Below are 23,920 nucleotides of genomic sequence, written 5' to 3' on the forward strand. Positions count from 1 at the left end.
CTCTCTGGCTGTCCCTCAGGTTCATATTCAGTGCCAGAGTGGACACTGGATATTGTGGCAAAAGAGATTAAGCACCCATGTGTCATAGACAGCTGTGAAGACTGGAAAAAAGGAGACAGCACTGCACTTCCCCAAAACCCAGAAGTACAGAGAAGATAACATCATGGGTTCATAGCAGGTTCTTGCCCCAAAGCTGCAGAAAAGAGGAAGTATTGGCAGTAGCTCTGGTAGGTCTTCCTTAGAGTGACATGGGGTATGTAACCCATTGCTGTGGGGCTGGGTAAGCAGGAAGCCAAAAGAAGCCCATTCCTGCTGTTAGCTGTACTGGGCTGTAACTCCCATGAGTTTCTGCAGTGTCTGGATGTACACCAGCTGCAGACTGGAAGAACTCCATACAAAATCCTAGAAATGTCTCAGAAGCATTTCCAGTCCTCAGAAAAATGACACATAGGGAAAGTATCTTCCCCACAGTTGTGTAATCAAGAAGCTGGAGAAACAATAAATTGGTATGCTGCCAAACTGTGCAGAAAATGGCTGACTCATGCGAGTATGCAGTCTTAAACCTGAAATAATTAGTGTTAGATTCATAAGTGGGAAAAAAGTGCAATGAGACTGCTGAAAGGAAAGCTGTCCTCACTGATAGTATACTATAGGAATGTCTAAAGCTGCTGCAAAGCAGAGTGTAGGTGGGGCAGAAGGTAGAACTGACAAGCATAAAATAATGCCAAAGGAAAATGCATAAATATGAAGCAGAAGATATCAGGGAAGACCCTTAGTGCTGTGAGAAAAATGTGCACGTGATAGAATGCACAGCAATGGCATTAGTATGCTGCAAAAGGGCAAAAACAAAACTCTGAGCTGTTCCAAGAGAGAGCAGCAGCACTTAGTTAGAAAAATGAATGCTACGGAGACAGTAGGACATTACTGAATGTGTTAGGATGCAAAGGCTTCCTTGCAGCTATGCCAGGGAGGGAAAGGAATTGTAACCATGCAAAGATGAATTAAAGCAATGCAATGACCCCATGCCATTAGGCAAAGTAAATTGCAGGTTGAATCAGTGATGCTGGCAACAACAGATCCTCTACTTCCGGCTGCATCCAGTAAATTGTCATCACACAGGCACTTTAAGTTTGAAGCAAACAATTCGTTCAGGCAATGGAGGCAGAACAAATTAAAAAAAAAGAAAAAAATTATATGTGCCTCGCTGGCAATATTCACTAGCATCCTTGCAACAAAGCTGTTGGGAGGAATATCAAGAAGTGTTTGAAGGGGAGGATGTCTTCCAGGCATACAATTGCCTTCATCTATTTCTATCTTTTCAATTTGTGCCTCCAGGAGTGACTACAGAATAAAAAGAAAAAATAATTGGAGCAGTAGAGGGAATGGAAAAGGAAGACATGTTTAAGTAGTGTTAAGTAACAAGTCACACATGCAGTATGGATGCTGAGATGCCAGACAACCTACTCCTTTCTGAAACCTGAAGTACCTTCCACAAGCAGGAGAAGGCTGTGCAACTGAATTCCTACAAATGAGGGAATATCCAGCTTGGTGAGAACAAAGACATTAATGGTACATAGGGTATTGACAAAAACTTTTGGGGAAAGAAAGGAAGAAAGATACTACCTCACCACATCCAGGAGAAGAGCATCTGCAGATGGTTGTGAGCCCTACTGGGATCAGATGTGAAGTGGTAGAGTACCAGTGCTGACAGTAAGATGTGTTAAAAGGACTCTGAGGGATCAGTGCAATGGCTGCTGTGTTCTGGGGATGGACGCAGAGATTGTGTGGCAGAAGCTGTGACACACCATGATCCCACCTTCATCTGTCAGCTAGAAGGAGGCAGGGAACAGACCTAGAGCTGAATAAAACCATCCTGGTGTGGAGACTGTTTACAGTATCCTGTATGAGACATCTGTTGATCTCCCAAGAGCCGAGACCAACCTCAGCAATTTAGAGCATACAGAAGGCTCCTGCTCTCAGATGCACACACTCCATCCAGAGTCTGTTGGGATTTGCAACCTATCTGACAGCTATTCTCCCACAGCTTTCACATATGTGCAAGTCATTGATACGGCTCCTCAACAGAGATGCAATATGGACAACTGGTATCATCAGAGAATACACCAATCACCCATGAGAAAAACAGACACCTAACTATCCCACTTCTAATAAAGAGGCAGATACATAACATATTGGTAGTGAGCAATTCTATACCTTAGAAAAAGACATGTTCCTCTTGCTAAGCTACAGATTAATTTTAGTATCTCCAGCAGAACAGGAGATACCTCCAAACAGAAACTTTGGTTTGATGGTGTTTTTTTTTTTTTCCTATTAGAAAAGCCAGAAAGCAGAGGGAAACGTCTCAGTTTTCAAGACTACTGGATCTCCTAAAACAGATTGAAGGTAATAACAATATCCAGATTGCAGGGAATAGACAATTTCTTTGGGAATTGTCCAGTTCTCCTCTGGATCTGCAGTCTGTGTGGAGGACACCAGAGATACTCTGTCCTGGCCAAATATGACAGAGGCTAGCCAACATCTGGTGCCGTGTTTAGGGCAACCAGCAATGAAAAGAGGAAGCACACTGCTCTTTCCACCACTCACAGGGAGAACACAGATTTTCATCCCAGCCCCAAATTTGGCTATTTGGGCTGCTACTCAGGCATCTAGTCAAATGGGTGAGTTTAAAGCAATGAAGTACTTTAACAGGCGGAATATCCTATGCAGAGGGAAAACATCTGCTTTCTTGCAGTCCATCCTCAAATTGACTCCCTTCAGTTACCACCACAGCATTGCCACCAAATGGCAAATTAGCACTTAAAATGCTTAAATTTTACTAATGCCAAAGAACATGAAGAAAGTACATAGCATCTCTGTTCTTGAGTGGAGAAACAACCTCAGAAAACCCAGCTCAATCTGCTTCCATCGTCTGATACCGTGAGCAGTGGCATCACTGATGTGACTAACAGCAATGAAAGCAATCATGTACAGAAGAAACACATGAAAGCCAAAGACTCCCATGGCTGATGTAATAGAAACCTCACAGAACTACCAGCAGGACAAGGTATTTTTATCAGATTATTTCTGCTGGACATACCATGTTCTGGGATGCAAACTATTTTATTGAATACATAAGTTCTTGGTCATGTAATACAACATTTGTAAATATGTATTTCCCTGAAATCTCAAATACATTAAGTTGCTGTGCGCAGAAGACACAGAGATAACAGTGGATTATGCAGTCTGCAGACCTAATTGAGAGGGCACATATCAAAGCAAAAGAGCAGTGACTGTAGGGATAGATGTGATACCCCAGAAATACACTGCTGAAGAGCTCAGAAGCAGAATGCAGTCATCTGTGCTCACAAGCGAACAATACACCAACTCCAACAATGAAGGCTGCTTCCAGGTGTACACACAGGGCACTACAGTACCCTGATATGAAAGAACAGCCTCTTCAGCCACAGAGGAAAATAGCCTTGCTCCCAAAAGAAGTGAAGAGAAAAAACAAACAAATAAACAAAAAACTCCAGCCCAGTACTTTAGCTATAAAATGAGACATATTAAGAATGTATATGTAAAGGTTCTCACAGGTTATGCTGTTGCTGTGGTCTCAAATGTGACTAAAGCTGCAAAACTGAAGCTCCCACTTGGGACTTGGATATTCCGGCAGAGGATAATGTCACCTTAGCCAGCGGTGAATGAGGAGCACAGGAGGCACAGAGGGAGGGAGAAACCTGCAGCATAGAAAGGCTGAGCTGCAGGTAGCAGGCAGCTGCAGTCTGGGTGGAAGGCAGAGCAGAGGCAGGGAGCAGCAGAGTTCCAGTCCCTAGGGGAGCACAACCCTGGGCAGTCAGGCTTCTCTCCCTGCTGCAGAGAGCAGGAGGAGTGACACTTCTGGTGGCCGTGGCAGTGCACCCTATAAACACGTCATTTTAGGGAACTGTACTGAGGGCAGGAATAAGCAACTGCTGTTCATTCTGAAGACAGTGTACCTACAGCAACATTTTCAAGCTTGAGCACTCAAGCACCTCGTCACCAAGCCTGCAAAAGATAACCAAAAAAATAAGCCCACTTGGCATCACTCAGCAAGAGATACATGCCCTCTCCCCCATGCACCCCAAAAAACAGTAGGATGCCCACTAATCAAAAAAAGATCCAAACATTTGTATTTTCTACCTGCTGTAACAAAATGAACCTGGTTGTTTGAAAACTGTTTGGGGACTGTATTTTTATGGGTCTTCTGCTGCGGCCAAGAAATGCTTGGGGTGGTTGTGGGATTTAGGTGCCAAAACGATGAGTAGGAAGAGGTGTGTCATGCTGTCACTGATGACAGAGCTACTGCCTGTCATCCACTGCTTCTGCACTAGCACTCCTAAAAAGGGGTTCCCTATTGCTAGCATTTCTGTCCTCACATTTCTGAAGCCCATTCTAATTACTGAAAGTGTCACCAAAATTGCAGTAACACTGGTAGTTTTTATATAATAGTTGATCCTTTACAGAGAAAATTTGGGGTGCCTTTGATCTGGATCATCTCTCAGGTGTTTAATGTCTATCTTGATATGACATAAGCCAGACACAGAAGTTAGAGAGAGAGAGAATATTTAAAGAATGAACCAGATAAAACAAGATGTCAGCCTCCAATTGTACATTTCTTAGGATTAGAGCAGACATATTGCTGGATTCCAGGTCTTCACTGGTACTCATGACAGAAAGCTGCTGCAGATAGGGAGCTCTGCAGGGTCTTGTCACTCAGAGTGCAAATATGGTCTGAAAAGTGTAATGTCTTTTTCTTCGTCTAATGGCTTTGGGTAATGCAGATATGATCTTCAGCAGCACCTGAATAATAAATCAAAATGCTGGCCAAATAAAAACTCCCCCCCAATAACAACAACAACAAACCTCAACAAACCAACTCCCCCCCACCCAAGGAAAAACAAACTAGAAAAAAAGAAATAAAATACAATGCCTCCACAAATAAAGGCAACCAGCAGCATTTTTATTGGTTAAGTGATTTTTTACTGTCATTGATGTCAATTGCCTTTAAAACAAAGCCTCAGCTCCATAGTGAAAAAGAATACATTTGCCATGTTGGTCAAAATCATGAGATTTTTGGACACAAAATGCATAGCCAAATCGTCGTCCTATTTTTGTTTTAAACACTTAGATTGCATTATGAAAAATAAGTCAGTAACTTCCTTTAAGGACTAATGTCTATAACCAGCACAATGCAAAGAGCTCTCCTTTAGCACTGTGGTCTCCTTCTACCATCTGCCGGGCTTCCTTTGTTATTGCAGGAGAAAAAAGCCAGGTTATTTTCTAAGAACAAGATTACTTATTTTAATCTTCCCCCTATCCTTCATCTCTCGTGGTTTTTTTGTCACTTATGAGGCCCTGAACGAAGCAGTATTGCTAATCCTTACTGAAATGTATCTACCAGATTTATGGGCAGATGAGGGTTTCTTTTTTTAAGATAAAGGAAAGCTTTGCTCTGATTTTCTAAAGATTAAAAAAACATTAACCCGAACATTTTGGGTTAATTTTATTTCTAAAGTGAAAGAACATTTTGCTGACAAAAGTAGGTTGTTTCCTGTACCTATCAGACTCTACTTTAATTATGTATTACAGATCTTAACAGGATGAACAGGAATTTGGCTTGGACTTCATACCATAAGCAATGACTAACCAAGTATCTCCTGCAACAAGTTTTTTATTAACAGTGATTCACGAATTAGAATCTACACAAATGTTTCTTTTTAAGAGTCCAGGATGAATCTGCCTCAGTAACATTTAGGTGGAGAAAGTATTTCTATAATATAAACTGGGTATATTTACAGAGAATTATCAAGAGATGAGAAATGCCGTATTCTTCTTCCACACACAAAGTCAAACGTACACACACCTCTGTGTTATTTTTAGACTTGTTTTTCTTTGTTGCAGCACATTTTAGAATGCTTTACAGTCTAGAATATGGAATTAGCCAGCATTTATACATTTACTGTCAAAAGCTATATGCCTTTTTGGGTATGTGAGAGGATCTCATGTGAAAGATTAGCATTTTGGCTAAATCTAGAACAGGTATTATGATAGTTTGTCTGAGAACTTCCTTGCAGAGCTAACCAAAAGCCTATATGAGGAAAATTTTGCACCATGATCTGAAAACACCATTTATTTAAAAGCACAGATGGTCAAAGATCCCTAGAGTGGGCTTACAAATGTAACTCCAATATGAGCAAGTGTTATTAAACCAGTTTCCCATGAAAAAGATTGCAAAACCTCCCAAGAAATGTTTTCCCTCAGCATTGATATATATTCAGTCATTTCAGTGAAAACTAGAAGGGGGTCTAGGCTAAGGCCAAATGCTTCTAGAAAATGGCTTCTGGAAAACGACTTTTTATTTTATTTTTTTTAAGAAAGCAAAGTTTTTACAATATAGTGTTATGCCTCTACAGTGGAAAGTTTCAGAATTATGCAACACGATTAAAAAAAGAACTAATTAGATGCAGTGACAGGAGGCGGAGGTCGAAGAAAACATCTTAATGTCAAGATTCTTGAAGATGGAGAGTTATTTTGGATGCCTTCATTTTTGGGCAGCTACTAGAGGAGAGCCACACTTTTAAAAAATGTTTCAGCTTCTGAATACTGGGTTCCATTGAAGTATTTCTTTTCGCCCAAAACTCGACAACTAGTTACTGTGGTCTTGAAGTTGTGTGATTATTGTACACTCTCCTGAGTGTAAAAACATGGTAATAAATACCTCAGAAGTGTGCTTTGAGGCTTCATACATTATTGTCTATAAAATGCTTCAAACAGACTTTAATGGAAGACCTCATAAATGTGTAAAGGACTACTATTATCATTTTTTACAAGATTCAGATTTAAGGGGTGAAGGAAAAAAGAAATGTTGTGGCAATATGACAAATGCTTCTTTTTACTGTTCATGTATGGGCAGCAGGGAAAGAACTCAAAGCAAACCTGCAAGACCCAGGTAAATGAATTAATTAATAATTGAAAAATATTTAAAGTAACACCCACCATCTTAATAATGAAATTGTAGGAGTGAGGTATTTCTAAAAATTAGTTGATCTGGAGGTTTTTCCTTTGATTCCAGTATCTTTAAAGTACATTACAGAAACAGAAGAGATTGTAACCTTTTGGCAAACCTTTTACAGCATCAAACAAGAGCCCTCTTCTGACTTTGAAGATATCCTGCAATCAATTAGGAAGGCCCTAAATGATGTTGGAATGAGTCAGGAGTTTTGCAGAATAACTGGCAGACTTCCACCTAGAGAGAATCATTGGGAATATGAGAAAACAGGGAGGATTAGCCATCCCCATTAAAGACAACAGCATTAGGAGCTGTTTTGAAAACACCAGAGCTTCTTCTTGCCTAATGCTTCCAAAACTGCTGTTCTCAGCTAAACTGAACTGATTTGTTCTGTGTCTTTATTTTTAGCATGGGAAACTCAAAATAAACTTGGAAGAAGTCCTTTGAAGTGAGATGCACAAGTCAAAATGTGAAAATTACATCTTAGCACAACAGATTCGCGCTTTTTTCCTTGTGAGGTTTGTTAAACTAGTGTAATCTAAAGTACTATGGAAGATGAAGGAGAATATTTTAAAGCTGTTTTCCCTTGCTCCCTGTTGATGTGAAAGACTGTGAGAGATGGAAGGCAGCAGTGGTGTGGGCCTTTCATAATCTAAATTCCCACTGAGGAAATAACCTTGGTCTCAACCAGTGCCTGACAAATTCCTCCAGCGATGTGAAAACCCAAGATAACTATTTTGTACCTAGCAGGCTATCTCTACACTTCCAGAAGGGACAAATTAACTTTAGCTCATCTGTGAAAAGCTAATCATCACTGCTCTATTTTCTGAAGCCAAGGAGCTACAAAGCTTTTCATAGTGTGCATTCTGAAAGGACGCTGACATGCAAACCTTGACATTTGCAAAGAAAAATATGTAGGAGTTGGAAATAAAGGGAAATTTCTTCTTGCCTCTGTCCTTTCCTCCTTCCTCCTCTCCTCCCTCAAAAATAAGAAAAAAAAAAAAAGGAAAGAAAAAAAGAAGCATTTTGCTGTATTCCCAAGGAAGTAAGTAAGATCTAGCTTGGTCCTTGTGGGGTGCTTTGGTTATATTTGTTTGGGTTTTTTATCCCCCTTCCTGTAGTATTATTCCCAGTAATAACACTGGGGCTTTAAAAAGACTAAAGGCTCCCAGGGTTGCCACTGGTAAATTTTCATGCAGAAGCTACAGTGTATTTTCCCCACTGTAGTAGATCCTCTTATCTGGTTCATTATCAGTAGAATCCCCTGTACAATAAAATCCAGAGGCAGCAAAATACTCAGGCGTGTGCTTAGAGATAAGCTCGTGTTTACATGGTTTGCTAGATGAAGACCTAAAGACAAAAACTGTTATGGAGAAACTGTGATACCATATGGACATTCTCTCGATTGTCACATTTCTTCCAGATCTACATATGCTTTTCAGGCTGAAAGCTGGAGAAGAATGTAGTACATACATTTCAAGAGCCCTTTTGCTTCCCTGTAAAACCAATAGTGAACTCTATTTAGCCTTCAACACCCAGCTCTGAGTCCTGCTGAAGGGGAGAGGTCAAAAACTAATGGTGCAGCCTCAGCTGAAGCAAAAATCCTAAGTGTTTGTTTTTTTTAAACAAAGGAAAGCAAAGAAGGACAATAAGTGGGATGGCTAACTGTTATTGGGAAGCATTTTAATTCCAGTCTGTACAGCAAATGCTCTTCAGCTACATGAAGCAGATAAAAAAATGTCTGCAGATTTCAGTAGGATCCTGTCAAGTAGGTTTGCAAAATAAAGACAGATGGCAAAGGATTATATTTAATTCTTTTTCCTAATTCATCTTTTCCTGACCATTCCACTGCACTCAGTCTAACTGGAGAGATTTACCAGCTTAACTTTCTCTCTGTAGCTTACAGTGACAAACCACATAGCAGATTTGTAACTTCCCATCATTAGGAATGTTTAATTGGACACAACTGCTTTTCATCAGCTGCCTTTAAATGCTGCTTCTGAACACAGGATGTTTACAGCATTACAACAGTAGAACTCTAGCTTTATTTTTAAAGTAAACATCCTAAAAAGCCCAGGAATATTTGCAGTGTTTCTGGTGAATGTAGCTGTCCTGCTTAGTCAAAGAAGAATTTCACACTAGAATCTCTTACACAGATGTGCACAATCTCACAGCACAACACTAATAGCAGTGTCCTTAAGATACCTTGCTGTTTCTTTCCTGTGCTGTTTTTTCCCATGCAGATAAAGAAAGGAAGCCATGTAGCACAGCCCTGATAATGCTGCAAGCCTGCAGTCCGTGATTCAGTGCAAGAGGGTCCGTGCTGCAGCCACAGCTCCTCACTGCCTGCCTGATCCTGCTCTTTCTTCTTCTCCACTCCATTACTTAATGCTATTTTTAAAATTCCCACTGTTTTTTGATGTCTTGGTTTCAAACACCTGGCTTGAGACACGCTGACCCTGATGATCCCAGGTTCTGACAGTCAATAATAACTCCTTATGGAGTCACTGGGGAACTGATGATATTCAGCACCTTCCTAAGTGTGGTTACAGTATCTTCAGAGAAATGAGGAAGAGTGTATCCAGTATATGATCAATCTGTGCTGCCCTCTCCGCTCCTCCTAATTGCTCTTTTACATAGTCCTTTTGGTTTGCTGTGTGTTTATTGTTCTTCCCTTTGAGTTTCTAAATTTCTCCGGTGAAAAAAAATCCAAGACATGGCAGTTACTTTTCTTCCTGTACCTTTCATTTTAGTTTATCTCCTCTCCTTTTCTTTGCTATGCCTTGCTCTTCTTTCACCAGAAAAAAACCTGAGAGGCACATGTCAGTGACAACAGCACCATCTTCTGTTCTGCAGAGATCATGAAGGCTTCACTCTTGTGTCTATGAGCACTTCTGACATAGGTCTCATTGAAAAATATCTGGAGCTATGGCTGGATCTGAACTAATTCTTCATGAGTTTCAATGTCTGAAAACTCTGAATGTATGTGGAGTAGTATGTGTGTATGAAAGCCAACAAGGAGTTCTCATAGCACTTCTCTCTGTGAGACGCATTTACATTTGTCTTTTATTCCTCTCCTCACAAAAGTTCAGTTGCAAATGTTAGGCTCCTTCCCTGCAGCTTGGAACATTGACGGTTTCCGGGTTTGTTCATTTATTTATTTATCACAATTAGTGTTATCCTTACTCTCTACCAACAGTACTGTACTAATTGTCACCAGGGAAAATATCCAGCGCCAATAGATGGCAAGATACACACAGAGAGGGGATCAGCTTATCAGTCCACATAGAAGGCCATAGATCACAGAAGGTCACAGAACACGTGCTGCCTAAAATTTGTGTCACTGTGACATCAAAGGGTTGTTTGAGGTATAACAGGAAAATGAGGTGGGAACTAGCACAAGATAAACATTAAGTCCTGAAAAACTAATATATGGACAACTCAGACTGGCAGCATGGGTAGGTCAGCGGGAAGTCAGTGTCTTGGTATTAGATAAGAGGATGAGGAAGGACAGACTAATGGGTCTGGAAACACAAAAGGGAAAAGAAATAGCATGTGTTTGATGTAGAACAGAAGAGGGAAGCAGCAGAGGGACTTAAAGGGAGAGGTGGCAAGGTCAAAACAGCAGGTTAAGAAACACATCTTCACAACTGCAAGATCTAATTAGGGTAAGATTGCTTTTGTTAAGCCAGGAAAAGGGATATGGATGTGATACACCAACAGACCAGACTGTCGTTAAAGGACACAAAATGATTCACACAAATGCTTCTCAGTATTAGAACAGGAAAACAGCAACTTTATTCTCTGACTCCAGTATTTATATATTTTCGACAATGACCAGGGATTGAATAATTAAGTTACCACCTTCCCAAGCACACTGGTCATGCAAAACGTCCATCAAAAGACATTTCTTAGAAGGAATGTGATAAACAACTTATGTTTTCAGGACTTTCATGGGAAAGTAACTAAAACTATGGAAGCATTATCAGAAGGCTTTAGTTTTCAGGGCGACATCTCACACTTTCTCCTTTAAAAAAGAAAAAGACAAAAGTAAAACAAACAAAGAAAATGAACAATATTCTAAACAATCAAAAAGGAAAATAAACAATGTTCCAAACAATCAGAAGGCTCTAGTTTCAGGGTGATACCAGACAGTAATTTTTAAGTATAGGAATAGATAGGAATGTGCCTGTTTTGATGAAATTCTGCAGATAGACTTTGCAATATAAAAGGTTTATCCATCTTTCATAAAGAAGTTTGGGGATAGAAATGTGGAGCTAGTAACTCAACAGGTAGCTTGTGAGCAGCCATAGCTGATATACTGTAATTAACAGTAGACAGGATAGACAAATTGGGATGTATGGATCATGGCACAGAGGACAAACTCCAAGCTCACTGTATGTGGATAGTAAGTTCAGAAATGAAAAGCAGGAGGGAGAGAAGGTGATGGCTGAAGGCACTAGCTGGAAAGACAAGCTGAATCTCCTTTTAAAATGATGAAGATTAATACATGTTGGCATTGTGATGTGAAAGAGCTGGAAGGATCATTTTTGGCGGTGGGGAGGCAAATGAAACAAGCACTGGAGGATCAGGAGATAACAGCATAACCACCTTGTGGAAATTGCTGTGACCAGCTTTCCTGGCTGCATATCAACCATTTCCTCTTTCAGTTAGAAAACTTCTGCCTCTATCTCTCTTAGCAAGAGGGTTCAAGGACTTTAGGGCAAACAGATGAAAATTAGGCAATTTTCTTCTTTCCCTTTCTTACATCCTGTAAATTTATTTTTCCTTTTCCTCTGGCAGAGAGGGGATGTGCTGTCTTAGAGAGTCATATAAAAACTACGTGTGCTGCTGGATTTTTGCACAACAGCACTGAAGGAATCTAGAAGAGAACATGAATATACGTAACCATAATAACACTGGTGAGGTTTACTGCATGGAGCACATCTGGGCTTTAAATTTCATTATGTGTGGGAGAGATGTGGTGGGAAATATTCTGCATAACTTTCAGAAATTTCCCATTTCCTTCTCCTGCATGCAGTGGGAGAGGGAAGAAAAGGCTGTGTTATGTACCTGGTCCCCCTAGAGACCTTACACTGTGCAAGCACACTCCTACAGACTCCTGTAAGGAAAAAAAAGTCATCGAGCAGGGTTAGCTGAGCCTTCTTCTTTATGAACTGTGCAGAATTACCTGTAAATGTGCAGATGGTAGTATGGGACTTTCACGAGAACAAATGTATGTTGTGTGATCTAAAACCATCATTGAAACTGAAGTTTTTAAAGATATAAACCTGGCCTGGGTTCTAATAATCTGTGGTGCCTCAGCACCTCAGTAGTGGCTTTATGGCAACAGCATAACACATGCTTCCAAAACTGTAAGTAGGGATTTCCAAGACTTACAATTTTCTGTAGTTTATACTGTAGTTTTGTCCATTATCCTTTTCTAAGCTAACCAACCACTAGAACGATCATTCAGAATTTTTTCCTAGTACAGAACTGCTTGTTTGTATGATCACAGGGGAAAACATTTACATAAGAACATGTATACATGTGTCCAAAAGAATATGCAGGTAACTAAAGGCACTGCTTTTTTAACTATGAGTCCAAGGAGGGAACTTCAGTCCTCCTGTATTACTAAATTGGTGTAGAATTATGGGTTCTGATGAAAACCAATAAACTACTACTGTAAAGCATTTAAATTGTAAAATCTGCCCAAATTTGGTCAACTTGTTGTCGTGCGCAGGAAACCCATATCATCAGTAAAGGTGCTGTTACAAAGTTCAGATAAAAATCAACAACAGTATGTTTCTCATCTTTGTCCTGCCTCTCATTGGCTCAGTAATAGCATTAAATGACATAGAGAGAGCCTGGTTAAGGGAGCAGAGTGTGAAGTAAGCTCTACACCTGGAGTTACAAGGAGCTGAGAAGTATTTTGTGGCCCTTTTAGGTAGAAGTGGCCCGTGAAGGGGACATGTTCAGACTGGCCATTTATTTCCGGGCTGTCTGCAATTATGGTGGACTGCTTTGCTAAAAAAAAAAAAAAAATCAGGATATTTCAGCCTTTGATCTAGGCCATATCCTGAGTTTGGAGGGGATCTGGAGAGGTAAGGAAATACAGGATACCTTATAAATAGGAGTGCAGAGTACAAGAGAGCTTGGCAGCAGTGGGATGTTCTGAGTGCTGAGGCTGGTGCAACAAACTTATGCTGAAAAGGCTTTGGGACCCTCGAGGTGACTGCAGCTGGCAAGCTGGGGGCCTGAGAGCAGGGCTGGCTTAGGAAGAAGGCAGGAAGTGGTTGGGATAAGCTTGGAAAGTGGAGAAAACAGAACAGGACATGGTCTTGGGTGAAGAAGGGATATGTTTTGGGATTGTAGAGATGGAAAGCACAAATTTAGGGTGCTAGCATGAAAACACTTAACAACTATGTTTAAGTGGTTAAGAGGATGTGAATGGTGTGGTTCTTGACACCTGAAAATTACAAAATGTTGGCTCATTTTCTCTCTCTTAACACCATATCCACCTTTCTGGCTTGTTTTTGTTTGGTTGTTTTGTTTCGTTGTCATAATGTTCCATTCAGAAGGTCCCCAAGCCGGACCTCCCTTTTTGTCTGATAGGGCAATCTACAGTGGAACAGTTCAAATTTAAATGCTGTTGTTTAAATTGGTGTAATAAGATTTGAGGTTTGGCACTCCCCTTTGAAAAACCTAAAGGCAGAGCAGAATTCAGACAATAATGAAGAAACAGCACAACATGTAGTATATTTGATTCTGTTTTGATTACTAGTTGTTGTGCAGATTATTAACTCTTCATTTAGTTACAGATGCCAGGAAGGGAAGAGTAAAGCTACAAGAAGAAGGGATCTTGTATAGGAAGATCCTATTCCTATTATTATAGGAATGATCCTTTAATAAGAAGGGCTTGACGCTGTTTCAAGCCTGATAAAAGAAACTTCCACAATTCATCAGACTGCATGCTATGAGTGGAAATGAAAAATTACTAAAAAACAAATAGAACAACAAAATATATTGTGGCATGTAAGAGATTTCAACTGTAAGCATCCTATTTACTGAAGTACATTGTAATAATTCCTCCTATGAAACATGTTTCTGTGTGTGTGAAACAAAGTACTAAGTTTTACTTTACATTTGAGTAAAATGTATAATTTGAACCGTTTTCTTGAGCTTTTACTAGATTCTGTAATTTACGTGTAACAGAACATGGGCAGAGTGGTAAGGCACATGGAAACCATATTAGCTAGATGTTAATTCATTTCCACCTTCTTTTTCCAGAATATATTGCAGGTATAGCCAGAGTACAGGCTCAATTCTAATAAGAAAATTCAGTGACTTTGCAATCAGTAAGCTCTCAAAGATAAAAAAAAAAAAATCGAAAACGTTTGGAGAAAATGGATAGCCAGGAAAAGGAGAAACTCATGTGATTTGGAGAGGAGTGATTAAGCGGAACCTCACTTGGAAAACCTGCAGTAAGCCCTTCTTGTTCATTAGACTCTAAGCAACTACAACTTGGCCAAAGTAATGCCCACACCCATTAGAAACCACATTGAGCTGTGCCAGGAATTTGCTATTCATTGCTTTCACAGGAACAGAAGGCTCCAGGTTTGCCTTTTTCTATGACCACATCGTCTAGGAGAGTAATTCACCACCACTTTTGACGAGCAGATCTCTAAATTTCTGGGTTTTTTTTAATGGGAATTGTAATCTCGCATGGTGAATTCATACTGACTGGGAGTCAGCTTGATTTTCTGTGTTGGGCTTTGGCTGCACAGGAGTTGTTCTCTGGCTTCAGTGCTGGTGGCCTGGACCCTCCCAACAAGCCAACAGCACGGAGCCAGCATCCAGGAATGCCTCCGACCTGAGACAGACACAAGGCATTCAGGCAAACCTCTGCTACGCTGCGATGACAACAGTGACCGGTTTCAGCAACTTCTTTTGGCATAAATGGTTAGAACAAATAGGACAGGTGGGAGAACCGGGCATTTCGTGTATTGCTGTTGCCGGATCTTGCGCTGCAGCGCGCATGAAGAGTAGAGAGAGTTTTTACGGCCCACAAGGACGGAACTGCGCTCCCTCAAGCGAGAGGCTCGCACCTGAGATATCTCCCTTAGGCCACCCGTGCTGAGCCAGGGTGCGCTTAGCAGCCACCACGGCTGGCAACACTCAGGCAGGCGGGCGGGCTAGGACCTAGAGATGAAGAAAGAACATGTTAAACGCTCACACACGCTGCCAAACCAGTCAATCACGCCGTGTTTTCGCCTCCCGCCGTCCCTCGTGGGCCCCGCCCGCCCCCGCCTGCGCAGCCGCCGCTCCTCCTCCTGGCCTCCCCCCGCGCCATGGAGGTGGTGCTGGCGGACACGCTGCTGTCCCGCTGCGGGGACCGCGCCGCGCTGCTGCGGGCGCTCAGCGCGCCGCTCTCCGCCGAGCGGGCGGAGGCGCTGCGCCTGCTGCTGCAGCGCCTGGCGGCGGCCGTGCCGGCGGCGGCGGCGGGCGAGGCGGAGGCGCTGCGGCGGGCGGCCTGGGAGGTGGCGCTGGAGCGGTGCCGGCCGCTGCTGCGGGGCGGGGAGGGCGCGGCGGGGAGCGCGGAGCGGGCGCGGGCGGTGCGGGGCGCGCTGCGGCACTGCGTGCAGCTCTGCGGGCCGCCGCTGGCTGCGCGCCTGGCCCGCGACGCGCTGGCCGAGCTGGCGGCGGGCGGCGGGGCGGGCGCGGAGGAGGCGGCGGTGGAGGCGCTGGCGGCGGCGGTGCCGCGGCTGGAGGAGCCGGAGCTGCTGTCGCGGTGCGCGGCGGCGGCGCTGGCGCTGGTGCGGGAGGAGGGCGAGGGCGAGGCGGCGGCGGCGCTGGTGGCCGGGCGGCTGCTGCCGGCGCTGGGCGCGAACGGCGCGGCGCTGCCCCGCGTCTGGGAGGGGCTGCTGGGCGCGGGCGGGGCGCCGCGGGCCGGGCGGGCGCTGCTGGCGCTGAGCGCCTTGGCGGACGCGCTGCTGCCGCGGGGCCCGGCGGGGCCGGGGCTGGACGCGCGGTTGTGCCCGCGGTTCTGGCGGCTGGTGCAGGAGGGCCTGACGGAGCGGGACGGGCTGTGCCGCAAGCGGGCCCGCTACCTGCTGAAGCGAGCGCTGGACCTGAGCGTCGGCCAGCGGGCCGAGCTGCGCTGCCCTCAGGACGGCGGACACGGTAGGGCCGGGCGGGCGGCGGGACGGGCGGCGCGGCCCGGCCCGGCCTGAGGGGCCCCGAGAAACGCGTGTCCTTGTCTGTTTTCCTTAGAACCGAGTCTGTTTTGGTGGTCTGCTGAGAAGACCGAGCAACTCCTACAGTTTTGGGAGACTTACATTTTGATAATGGAAACTTTGGAAGGAAACCAGGTAGGAGCGCCGTAAAATCCGTGCCCATCCTTGACAGACGTCCTGCGTCGCTTGTGGCTTATGTGAACGTTTTTGTAGGGCAGAGTATGTCCAGTTTTGGTGATTGAGGGTATTTAAGTCAGCAGTAACTGGAGTACTTTTTTGTTTCAACTCTTAAATATTTTAAACACAGCATGTGTCATTCATTGGGAAAAAATTCAGAGCTCTTCTCCATCGTGGGAATACAGTGCGTTAATACAGTTAATGCAGTGACAGAAACCTAGAGTGCAGGTAATTGCAAGGCCAGGGTAATGAGCTTAGTGAAAAACGCAGTTATTGCACATAATAGCCTCTCTCGGGCATAGGGGACTATGTCTGTATGGTAAAGTACCTGGGGCCTTGGATTAAAACAGTTTTGTGGGTCCTGCATACTCGGCAGAAAGATTCCTGTTGACTTGAGGCTTCCATAATTATGTGGTATTGTGGTGTTAACTATTAGTAGTGTGCCCACCTCCCTGTAGTTATTTTATGTTTTTTGCACATGATTGTCCTGTAACTGAGATACTATTAATTTAAATGCCTGATTTTAGATATTTGTGCTGTTTTAATTTTGGGGAATAGAATGCTTATTAGTAAGTCTTGTTCTTAAAATACGGTAGCTGATTGAAGTATTGGGTTTTTTTCAACTGAGTGTTGTGTACCACAGGCTTTGCAGGTTTACTTAAATGTACTTCTATTGTCATTTGCTGTATTAATGCTATTGATAGTGAATTCTCGTCTGAGTAACTGATAGCTTCTGGGTTTGAGATATAAACTATTTATACCTGATTTGCATTTCAGATCCACGTCATAAAGCCAGTATTACCAAAACTAAACAGTTTATACGAGCTTGCCTTATCAGGAGATAAAGGTAAGATGTAACTCTTTCTACATAATCTCTTAAATATTAGTCAGTTAAGTTACACTTCTCTGTTTTCTTCTGTTTTAGTAGCAGCCTTTTTCAATGTTTTGTTTCTCAAGTTAGGTGTTTTCTGGATGGCTGTTCCAGTTTTTGTGAGTTTGCTCTATGGATAGGTTGTTCGGCAACTGTGCATAGGCAGTGGTCACTCTGCTCTGAGAAGAAATCCTAGCATATATATTTATTGCTTACTATATTGTCTTGTAGTACTATTTTTCTGTCAGCAAATCCAAATAAATGGTCATTTCCCACTGTATTTTGCTTGACTTAAGATAATGTGAAAATAAAGCCAGAGATTTTTGGGGTTGTAGAGGACAATTCACCAGCACAACTTTGTAAAAGGGGAAAAACTTCCAACACAATTTGTTAGAAGTAGAGAGAGGATAAATAAAATGAGTACTGAGACAGTGGGTCTAGGGCACATGAGCGCATGTAATTAGGTAGTGCAAGATGTTAGAGATTTGTAAAGTGGAAAGACTATTAATGTGAAACTTTTGCAGGTAAATACATTGGTATAAATACAGTTGCAGGAAGAGGGATGTGGCACTTTTTAGTAATTTTGATTTGTAATTAATGAAGTAGAGAGTAACTTTGGAAAACTGTGATAATTTTTAAATTAGATTTAGCAGGATGTTTTTATGAAACTAATAACTATAGTCACGTTTTTGAAATGTCCTGTGAATAGACTACAACATTGTCCAGAATGTGAGCATGTTATGTATTAGTGTGTCACTGTCATTTCCATGTCAGTTTAGAAGAATTTCTGTTTTGTAAACAGGCTGTTGGCTGTTTCACCCATCGTGGCATGTGTGCATTTACAGACGGATGTTTGAGAGTGAGAATAAAACATTAACAAAGGAAGGAATTCTTCATTTTCTGGAGCTTTATGAAACAAAGCATCTTCCAAATTCACTTGGTTTCTCAGAGGTAAGGCTGTTACTGCTACTTGCCACAACAAACAAATGTTCTAATTCGTAACAGATCTTAACACTAATTGCTTCAGTAGTTGGAATTGGATAAATTCTGTCTCTGTAGTATAATCAGTGTATTATTGTATCCATAAAACATAAAATCCCCACACTTTAAAATATTCTCTATGTGAGAAGAAATATTAAATCTTAAAAGTTTTGTTTATTACTGTCATGTGTGTAGTGACTCTCCAAGTAGCCTACACTTTAGTAAGGAATGATGTACATTATACTATTTAAATTTCATAGGAGCATTCCCCTCAGAGGTTAACATCCCTGATTTATACAAATTAAGTCAGTGTCTTGAGAGTAACTTGAAATAAAGTCAACCTGAATATGCACCTTAAATCTTTTTAATTGTTTTGACTCTTTGTCATTCTTCTATTTGATGTTTAAATCTATTTTCTCTATCTGTTTCCCAGCAGGATTTCTTATTTGCCTGCATCTTTTGCAATACTCTGTGAAGTGTATCTCGTGGAAAAATCTCTTTTCTTCTTTGCTCTCCCGGTCCCCCTTCTCTTTAGTTTCTTCCTCTTTGTGCTTCTACTATTTACCACTAACAGGACTATTCTCTAATTTCTGGCTCTGTCCTTTAAAGTCTGGTGAAATGAATCTAGTTAGCTTCTATGTAACAGTGCCTTGGAAACATACATTTCACCATTGTTCTTGTTTTCTTTTGCAGTTTGTTATTGGACCACTAATGGATGCCCTCTCAGAAAGTTCCCTCTACAACAGGTAAACCGCTGGTTTAATTAATCATTTATTTATTTAATTTCTGGATTGTGCAGAAGTATTCTAATTACACTGGTTTAAGTATGTGGGTAAAATCTTAACTAAAGGAAAACACATTAATAAAAAATCATGCTTCTGAACTTACTGACAGACAGAGAGTTTTTCAGGAGAGATGGGTGGGTATGAACAATGAAGTATGGATCCAGAGACAAGGCTTGATTGTTGCAATTTTCAAAGCCCCTTGGTTGAATTGATGGTCACAGTCTTGAGCTGCTGGGGAAAGTCCATGAAGCAAAGAGTTCACTGGATTGATGTGTTCATTTTTGGGGAGCTAAAACTGACTGTCACTGGTGATAGTTTGGGTGAGGTGGTTATGGAGGAAGTGTAGTCACCATAGGTTGTTTTATCTAAATGTGGCAGGACAAATATGACCTCTGCAGGCGCTTGCAGCAGTTATGCATTTCTCATCTTCGTCTGCAGTATCTTTCCATGGACATACATGGGTGGGAATTCAGGAGGTGAAGCAAATGCCACGTGTTTCAGTGTGTTAGAGCTGTGTCAAATCAATACTTAATAATTCTGATCTTCTCTCTTAGCGTCTGTATTTCTGGTGGAACATATTGGCAGGTGTAGAGGAGGGTGCATGTTTGATTATACCAAGAATATACAAAGTTGTTACAGTTAATATTAAGCTGAGAGAAAGCTACAGAATCTCTTGACTGATGCTAATCCTTAATAGCCAGGATCCTGGGACTTCTGGTGAGACATAGGCTGTCTCTGTTGGTCTGATGGAGTGTCACGGAATGACACTTTGTTTTCATTTTGGGGCAATTCTAAACATTCTGAATCTGTTAAATTTTAGATTAAATTGGTTACATCTAATCCTAAAGGTGTTAACATGCCAGTTGTGTATCTAATGTTTTAAAACCTAACAGGACACCAGGTCAATCAATAGGAGACTGTCCTCCTTTGGGAATGAGGTTACAGAAGTTTTTGGCTACTTATCTCACTCTTCTTCCAGAGGAAGAAAAAGGTATGTTTCAGTTTCACCTTGATCTTTTTTTTAAATAAGGAAACCCAGTAAAAACTACGGAGCTGTTTTTGGTATGTCATTTAAGTGTTTACTTGAGAGAAAAAAATAGTTGTCCTGTCTGGAGTTTCCAGAGAAAAGGTCTTCAGGGACTTGAAGGTATCCTGCAGTACTAAGTTACAGAATTGCTCTAGGGGCAAAATGAAGCAGATTTTCTTTTTATTAATGGAAAAGTTAAAAGCCCAAACAAGCTCCTGAGATCTGAATTGAACAGTACTTGGAGATTTTTTTCTTTCTCTGCCAGACTTTTTCAGTCATGACTTATGTAGTGATGCATCCAGAAGAGCCCAGTCCAAGGGCTGAAACACAGAATAAGGATTCTTTTATTGTGAGGTTTGGTGGAGGAAGATTTCTGAGACTCTTCCTAATTTCATTGCTGGTGTAGGCTGAAATGAATACGACCAGAAGTTAATACCTGGTCTAATTGGATCAAGTAAGGGTAGAATCAGCTCTCTTCAACACCCTGTATGTACAGGTATATTCTGGTAGGAGACATCTCACATATTTGTAATGCCACAGATGCCCTATTTCTCTGCCTTGTCCCCAGGCATATATTTTATCACTAAACAGGGTCTGTGATTAGCCTGAGATGGGTACGCTGCTTCCTCAAACTGTAGATGTGGTGGCTTGTTGAGAATTGCTCTGCCCATTCCAGCATCCATTTAACTGGTTGAATCACTGTGGTCAGCCATATCACAAACTCAATAGCAACTTTAAAAAACAATTGAGTTAAAAATCCATTCCTGAATGTGGTGATTAGTGCAGATGACCAAAGTCAAAATTAGGTTTATTTCTGTTTGTCCCTGAATCATATCACCTTACTGACAGACTTCTTTGGAATGTAATGTTTTTCATTGAAATGATTAGGAAACTATTCTGTTATCTTTCATTTAATTGTCAGAAATTAAAATAGCACTCTTCTGCTGGAGCTCTTGTTATTTAAAAGCATTGGAGAACACAAAATCACTCAGGGTTGTTTTTTTACTTTTATTTTAAGGTAGCTTCCTGTTAAAATTTATTCAGAAGATGACAAGTAGGCATTGGTGTGCTGTTCCTATTTTGTTCCTTTCTATGGCTTTGGCATCTATCCCTGCTTGTAAAGTACTTGGTGCTGAAGGACTTCATGCTTTAAGGTAAAATATATACTGCCTTGCATTCTTACAGCCTTCCTCCAAAGAAATGTGCTGACAGTCTGGAGAGCCAGAATTTGATTCATGTTTGTTACTTCTGAAGGGATGGTCGTGCATGGGAATATCAGATTCTGTCTCCTTTAGGTCTAATTTGCGGAGGAAAGCAGTTCAAGAACCAATGTAATTATATCTCTGTATAAAGTTAAAAAAAAAAAAAAAAGAATTTTTGCATTTTAGTTTTTTGGTTTCTACTTTTTTAGAATAATTTTCCCCTGGTCTTGCACACTTCCAGGCTGATGCATCTCACACTTCTTCCTTTTCTTCTACTTGCATTACAACCTGCTTTAATAGCAGTTGAGGCTATATCAGGAGACAGCCTGCAGTGCTGGAAACGGAAAGATTCCTAAATAAAAGTCTAGGCAGAAGTTCTTGGCCTCACTCTGGGCCTTAATCACACTGGTATTTCCTAAGTGTCTGCTTCCACTTCCTAGAGCCACTAAAAATCAGTTGTCATTCCAGTTTAATATAATTTGAGTGTTTAAATAAAATCTTACTGGTGGTTGAAGGAATATTGGATAGAAGCAATTTACAAAAAGGAAAAAAAAATGTTGGGCATGTCTTTGCTGATAAAAGATCACTGAATGTTTCTTTCAGTTCTGTGCTTAAGTGAGATTTTGATGGCAAACATTTGTATACTTGTTACAGATAGAAATGCTAATAATAAATCACCAGTCTGAACTGATGTGATCAAGGGGATTGTTCCTTTAGTTTTTCTGTTGTTCTTCTCCCCCTTTTTCTTTTGTCAGATTTATGCTCATCTGAGTTTTATTACCAGTTTTTGAAAGTAGTCTTGGTTCTGGATTGTTTGTGGTCTGGTCAGGCAGCTTTTGTGCCATACTTAACAGGTTATGTCTGTTACATGCAATCTAATGTATTTAGGATGGCTAATAATTATAAAATATATGAAAATGCTTGTATTTTTAAGTGTGTGATTTATACAGAGTGTATTTTTCCTCTTTGCAGAGATGTCCTCCAGTGTACTATGATTACACATCAGATTTTGTTGCGTGGAGCTGCTCAGTGCTATCTTCTTCAAACAACTATGCATTTGACAGATGTGGTCAGTTTGGGGTTTTGTGTTTTGTTTTATTTAAAATTTTTCTTTTTCCCTGATGTAATAGAAATACACTGACACTTATACAGGGTCAACAGTATTCAAAAAAATGGCTAAATGCAGTATTTATACTGATTTTGTTGGATTTGCAATTTTTTAGTGACTATTTAAATTGTGCTATGTTACCTTTGGTTTTCCATAAGAAATATTTTTTTTCATTGGCTTTTATTACTTGATGTTTTATTGTGGGGTTTTCATGTGGTAGTTACTGTAAAAGGATATTATTCTATATCTACTGTATAAACTCAGGTTTTAGCAGATAGAAACTAAATAGACTTTCCTGTAGTTCCTAATAATAAAAGTATTTGTGATACCAGAATGATAAAAGTACCATTAGTGTTGAAATAGCAGGACTGTTGTTATTCAGCAATCAAAGTATTCCTCTTTTGTTTTATAGCTGGCTTTCTAAATAAGTAGGCTTCCATGTTGTGTGTTATGGCTATAAATCTGACTGAATTTCTCTTTAGAAATGCAGAAATAGTACTTAGGAGTGACTCCTAATCATTTACCTACATTAATTTAAAAGGTATCATCAGTGAATAGCACTATTCTTGCAGTCATTAATTTATTTTCAGATAGACCTTAATACTTGGAAAAATTAAGTTTTGTTCCTTGGTACAGATAAGTTGGTCCCAAAGAGGCAGAAATTAGTCTGAATCACAAAAAAGAAAAAGTAAGTTTCTTTTACTAAAACTTACCAGATAAAGTCAAACTTCTTGAGTTGTCATATAGATTATTATTTGTTGTATATTATGTTGGCAGCTACTCTATCTTGATTAATTTCTTCAGGAGAAAGTGTCCTTCCCAGAAGTTTCAAGCTTTCTTCTGTCCCTCAGACCAGAGGAGTCCCTAAGAAGAGATACTTTATTATGGACAGAGGTGAGAGCTGAAGCTGGTTTTATGTTCATCCAACCCATCACTGGCAGAAATAATAATCTCAGTGGCAGGATAATCTCAAAGGGAAAAATGTGCATACCACATAGAGTGAGATTGTAAATTGTAAATTTTCACAGAATACACGTTTTATGACTTTGCAAGATGTAAAATGCTGTGAATAAAAATTCAAAGATTAAATAAGTTTTTGTATAGTATATATAAGGGCCAGCTGATCATGTAGCCATAACTTTTGGTTAATTGTACAGCCATATAATGATAAAGTGATTTTTTGCATAGTGTCTTTTTATCATGTTCTCTGTACATTTCATCTTGCTCCATTCATTTTTGGCATACAAATTAAAGAAAATCTGGTCTCGCTAGATTACACTGGAATGGAAGAAACCCTTTTGAAATAAGGGAATTTTTACCAGTCTTGCTTAATTTTAAGAGTTGTTGTTTTTCTTACATTGGTACCACTGATTTTTTGGGGGTGTTGTGAGCTGCCCTTTGGAAGAACATTTTTCTATGTGTGGTTGGAAGGTCTGCTAAGGCTCGAGGTAGCTCTGATGACCACAAATCTTGTGGGTTTGCTGA

The 23,920-nt window shown here is 40.9% G+C and overlaps 1 protein-coding gene across 2 annotated transcripts in view; it reads left to right on the forward strand.

The window, feature by feature from the left end:
* The first annotated feature begins 15,398 nt into the window (after window positions 1-15,398).
* Window positions 15,399-23,920, forward strand: part of TARBP1 (TAR (HIV-1) RNA binding protein 1) — a 33,268-nt gene continuing 24,746 nt past the window's right edge. The window contains exons 1-9 of one of the 2 annotated variants that reach the window (XM_058834835.1): window positions 15,399-16,231; window positions 16,322-16,419; window positions 17,239-17,308; window positions 18,135-18,283; window positions 19,007-19,059; window positions 19,992-20,089; window positions 21,144-21,279; window positions 22,300-22,396; window positions 23,240-23,329. In XM_058834835.1, the coding sequence (XP_058690818.1) occupies window positions 15,400-16,231; window positions 16,322-16,419; window positions 17,239-17,308; window positions 18,135-18,283; window positions 19,007-19,059; window positions 19,992-20,089; window positions 21,144-21,279; window positions 22,300-22,396; window positions 23,240-23,329 (1,623 nt within the window). In that variant the 5' untranslated portion in view covers window position 15,399. The remainder of the gene's footprint in view (window positions 16,232-16,321; window positions 16,420-17,238; window positions 17,309-18,134; window positions 18,284-19,006; window positions 19,060-19,991; window positions 20,090-21,143; window positions 21,280-22,299; window positions 22,397-23,239; window positions 23,330-23,920) is intronic. The other variant, XM_058834836.1, reaches the window with a different exon arrangement.

This window comes from Poecile atricapillus, chromosome 3 (genome assembly GCF_030490865.1).
Source record: "Poecile atricapillus isolate bPoeAtr1 chromosome 3, bPoeAtr1.hap1, whole genome shotgun sequence".
Taxonomy (NCBI): Eukaryota; Metazoa; Chordata; class Aves; order Passeriformes; family Paridae; genus Poecile; species Poecile atricapillus.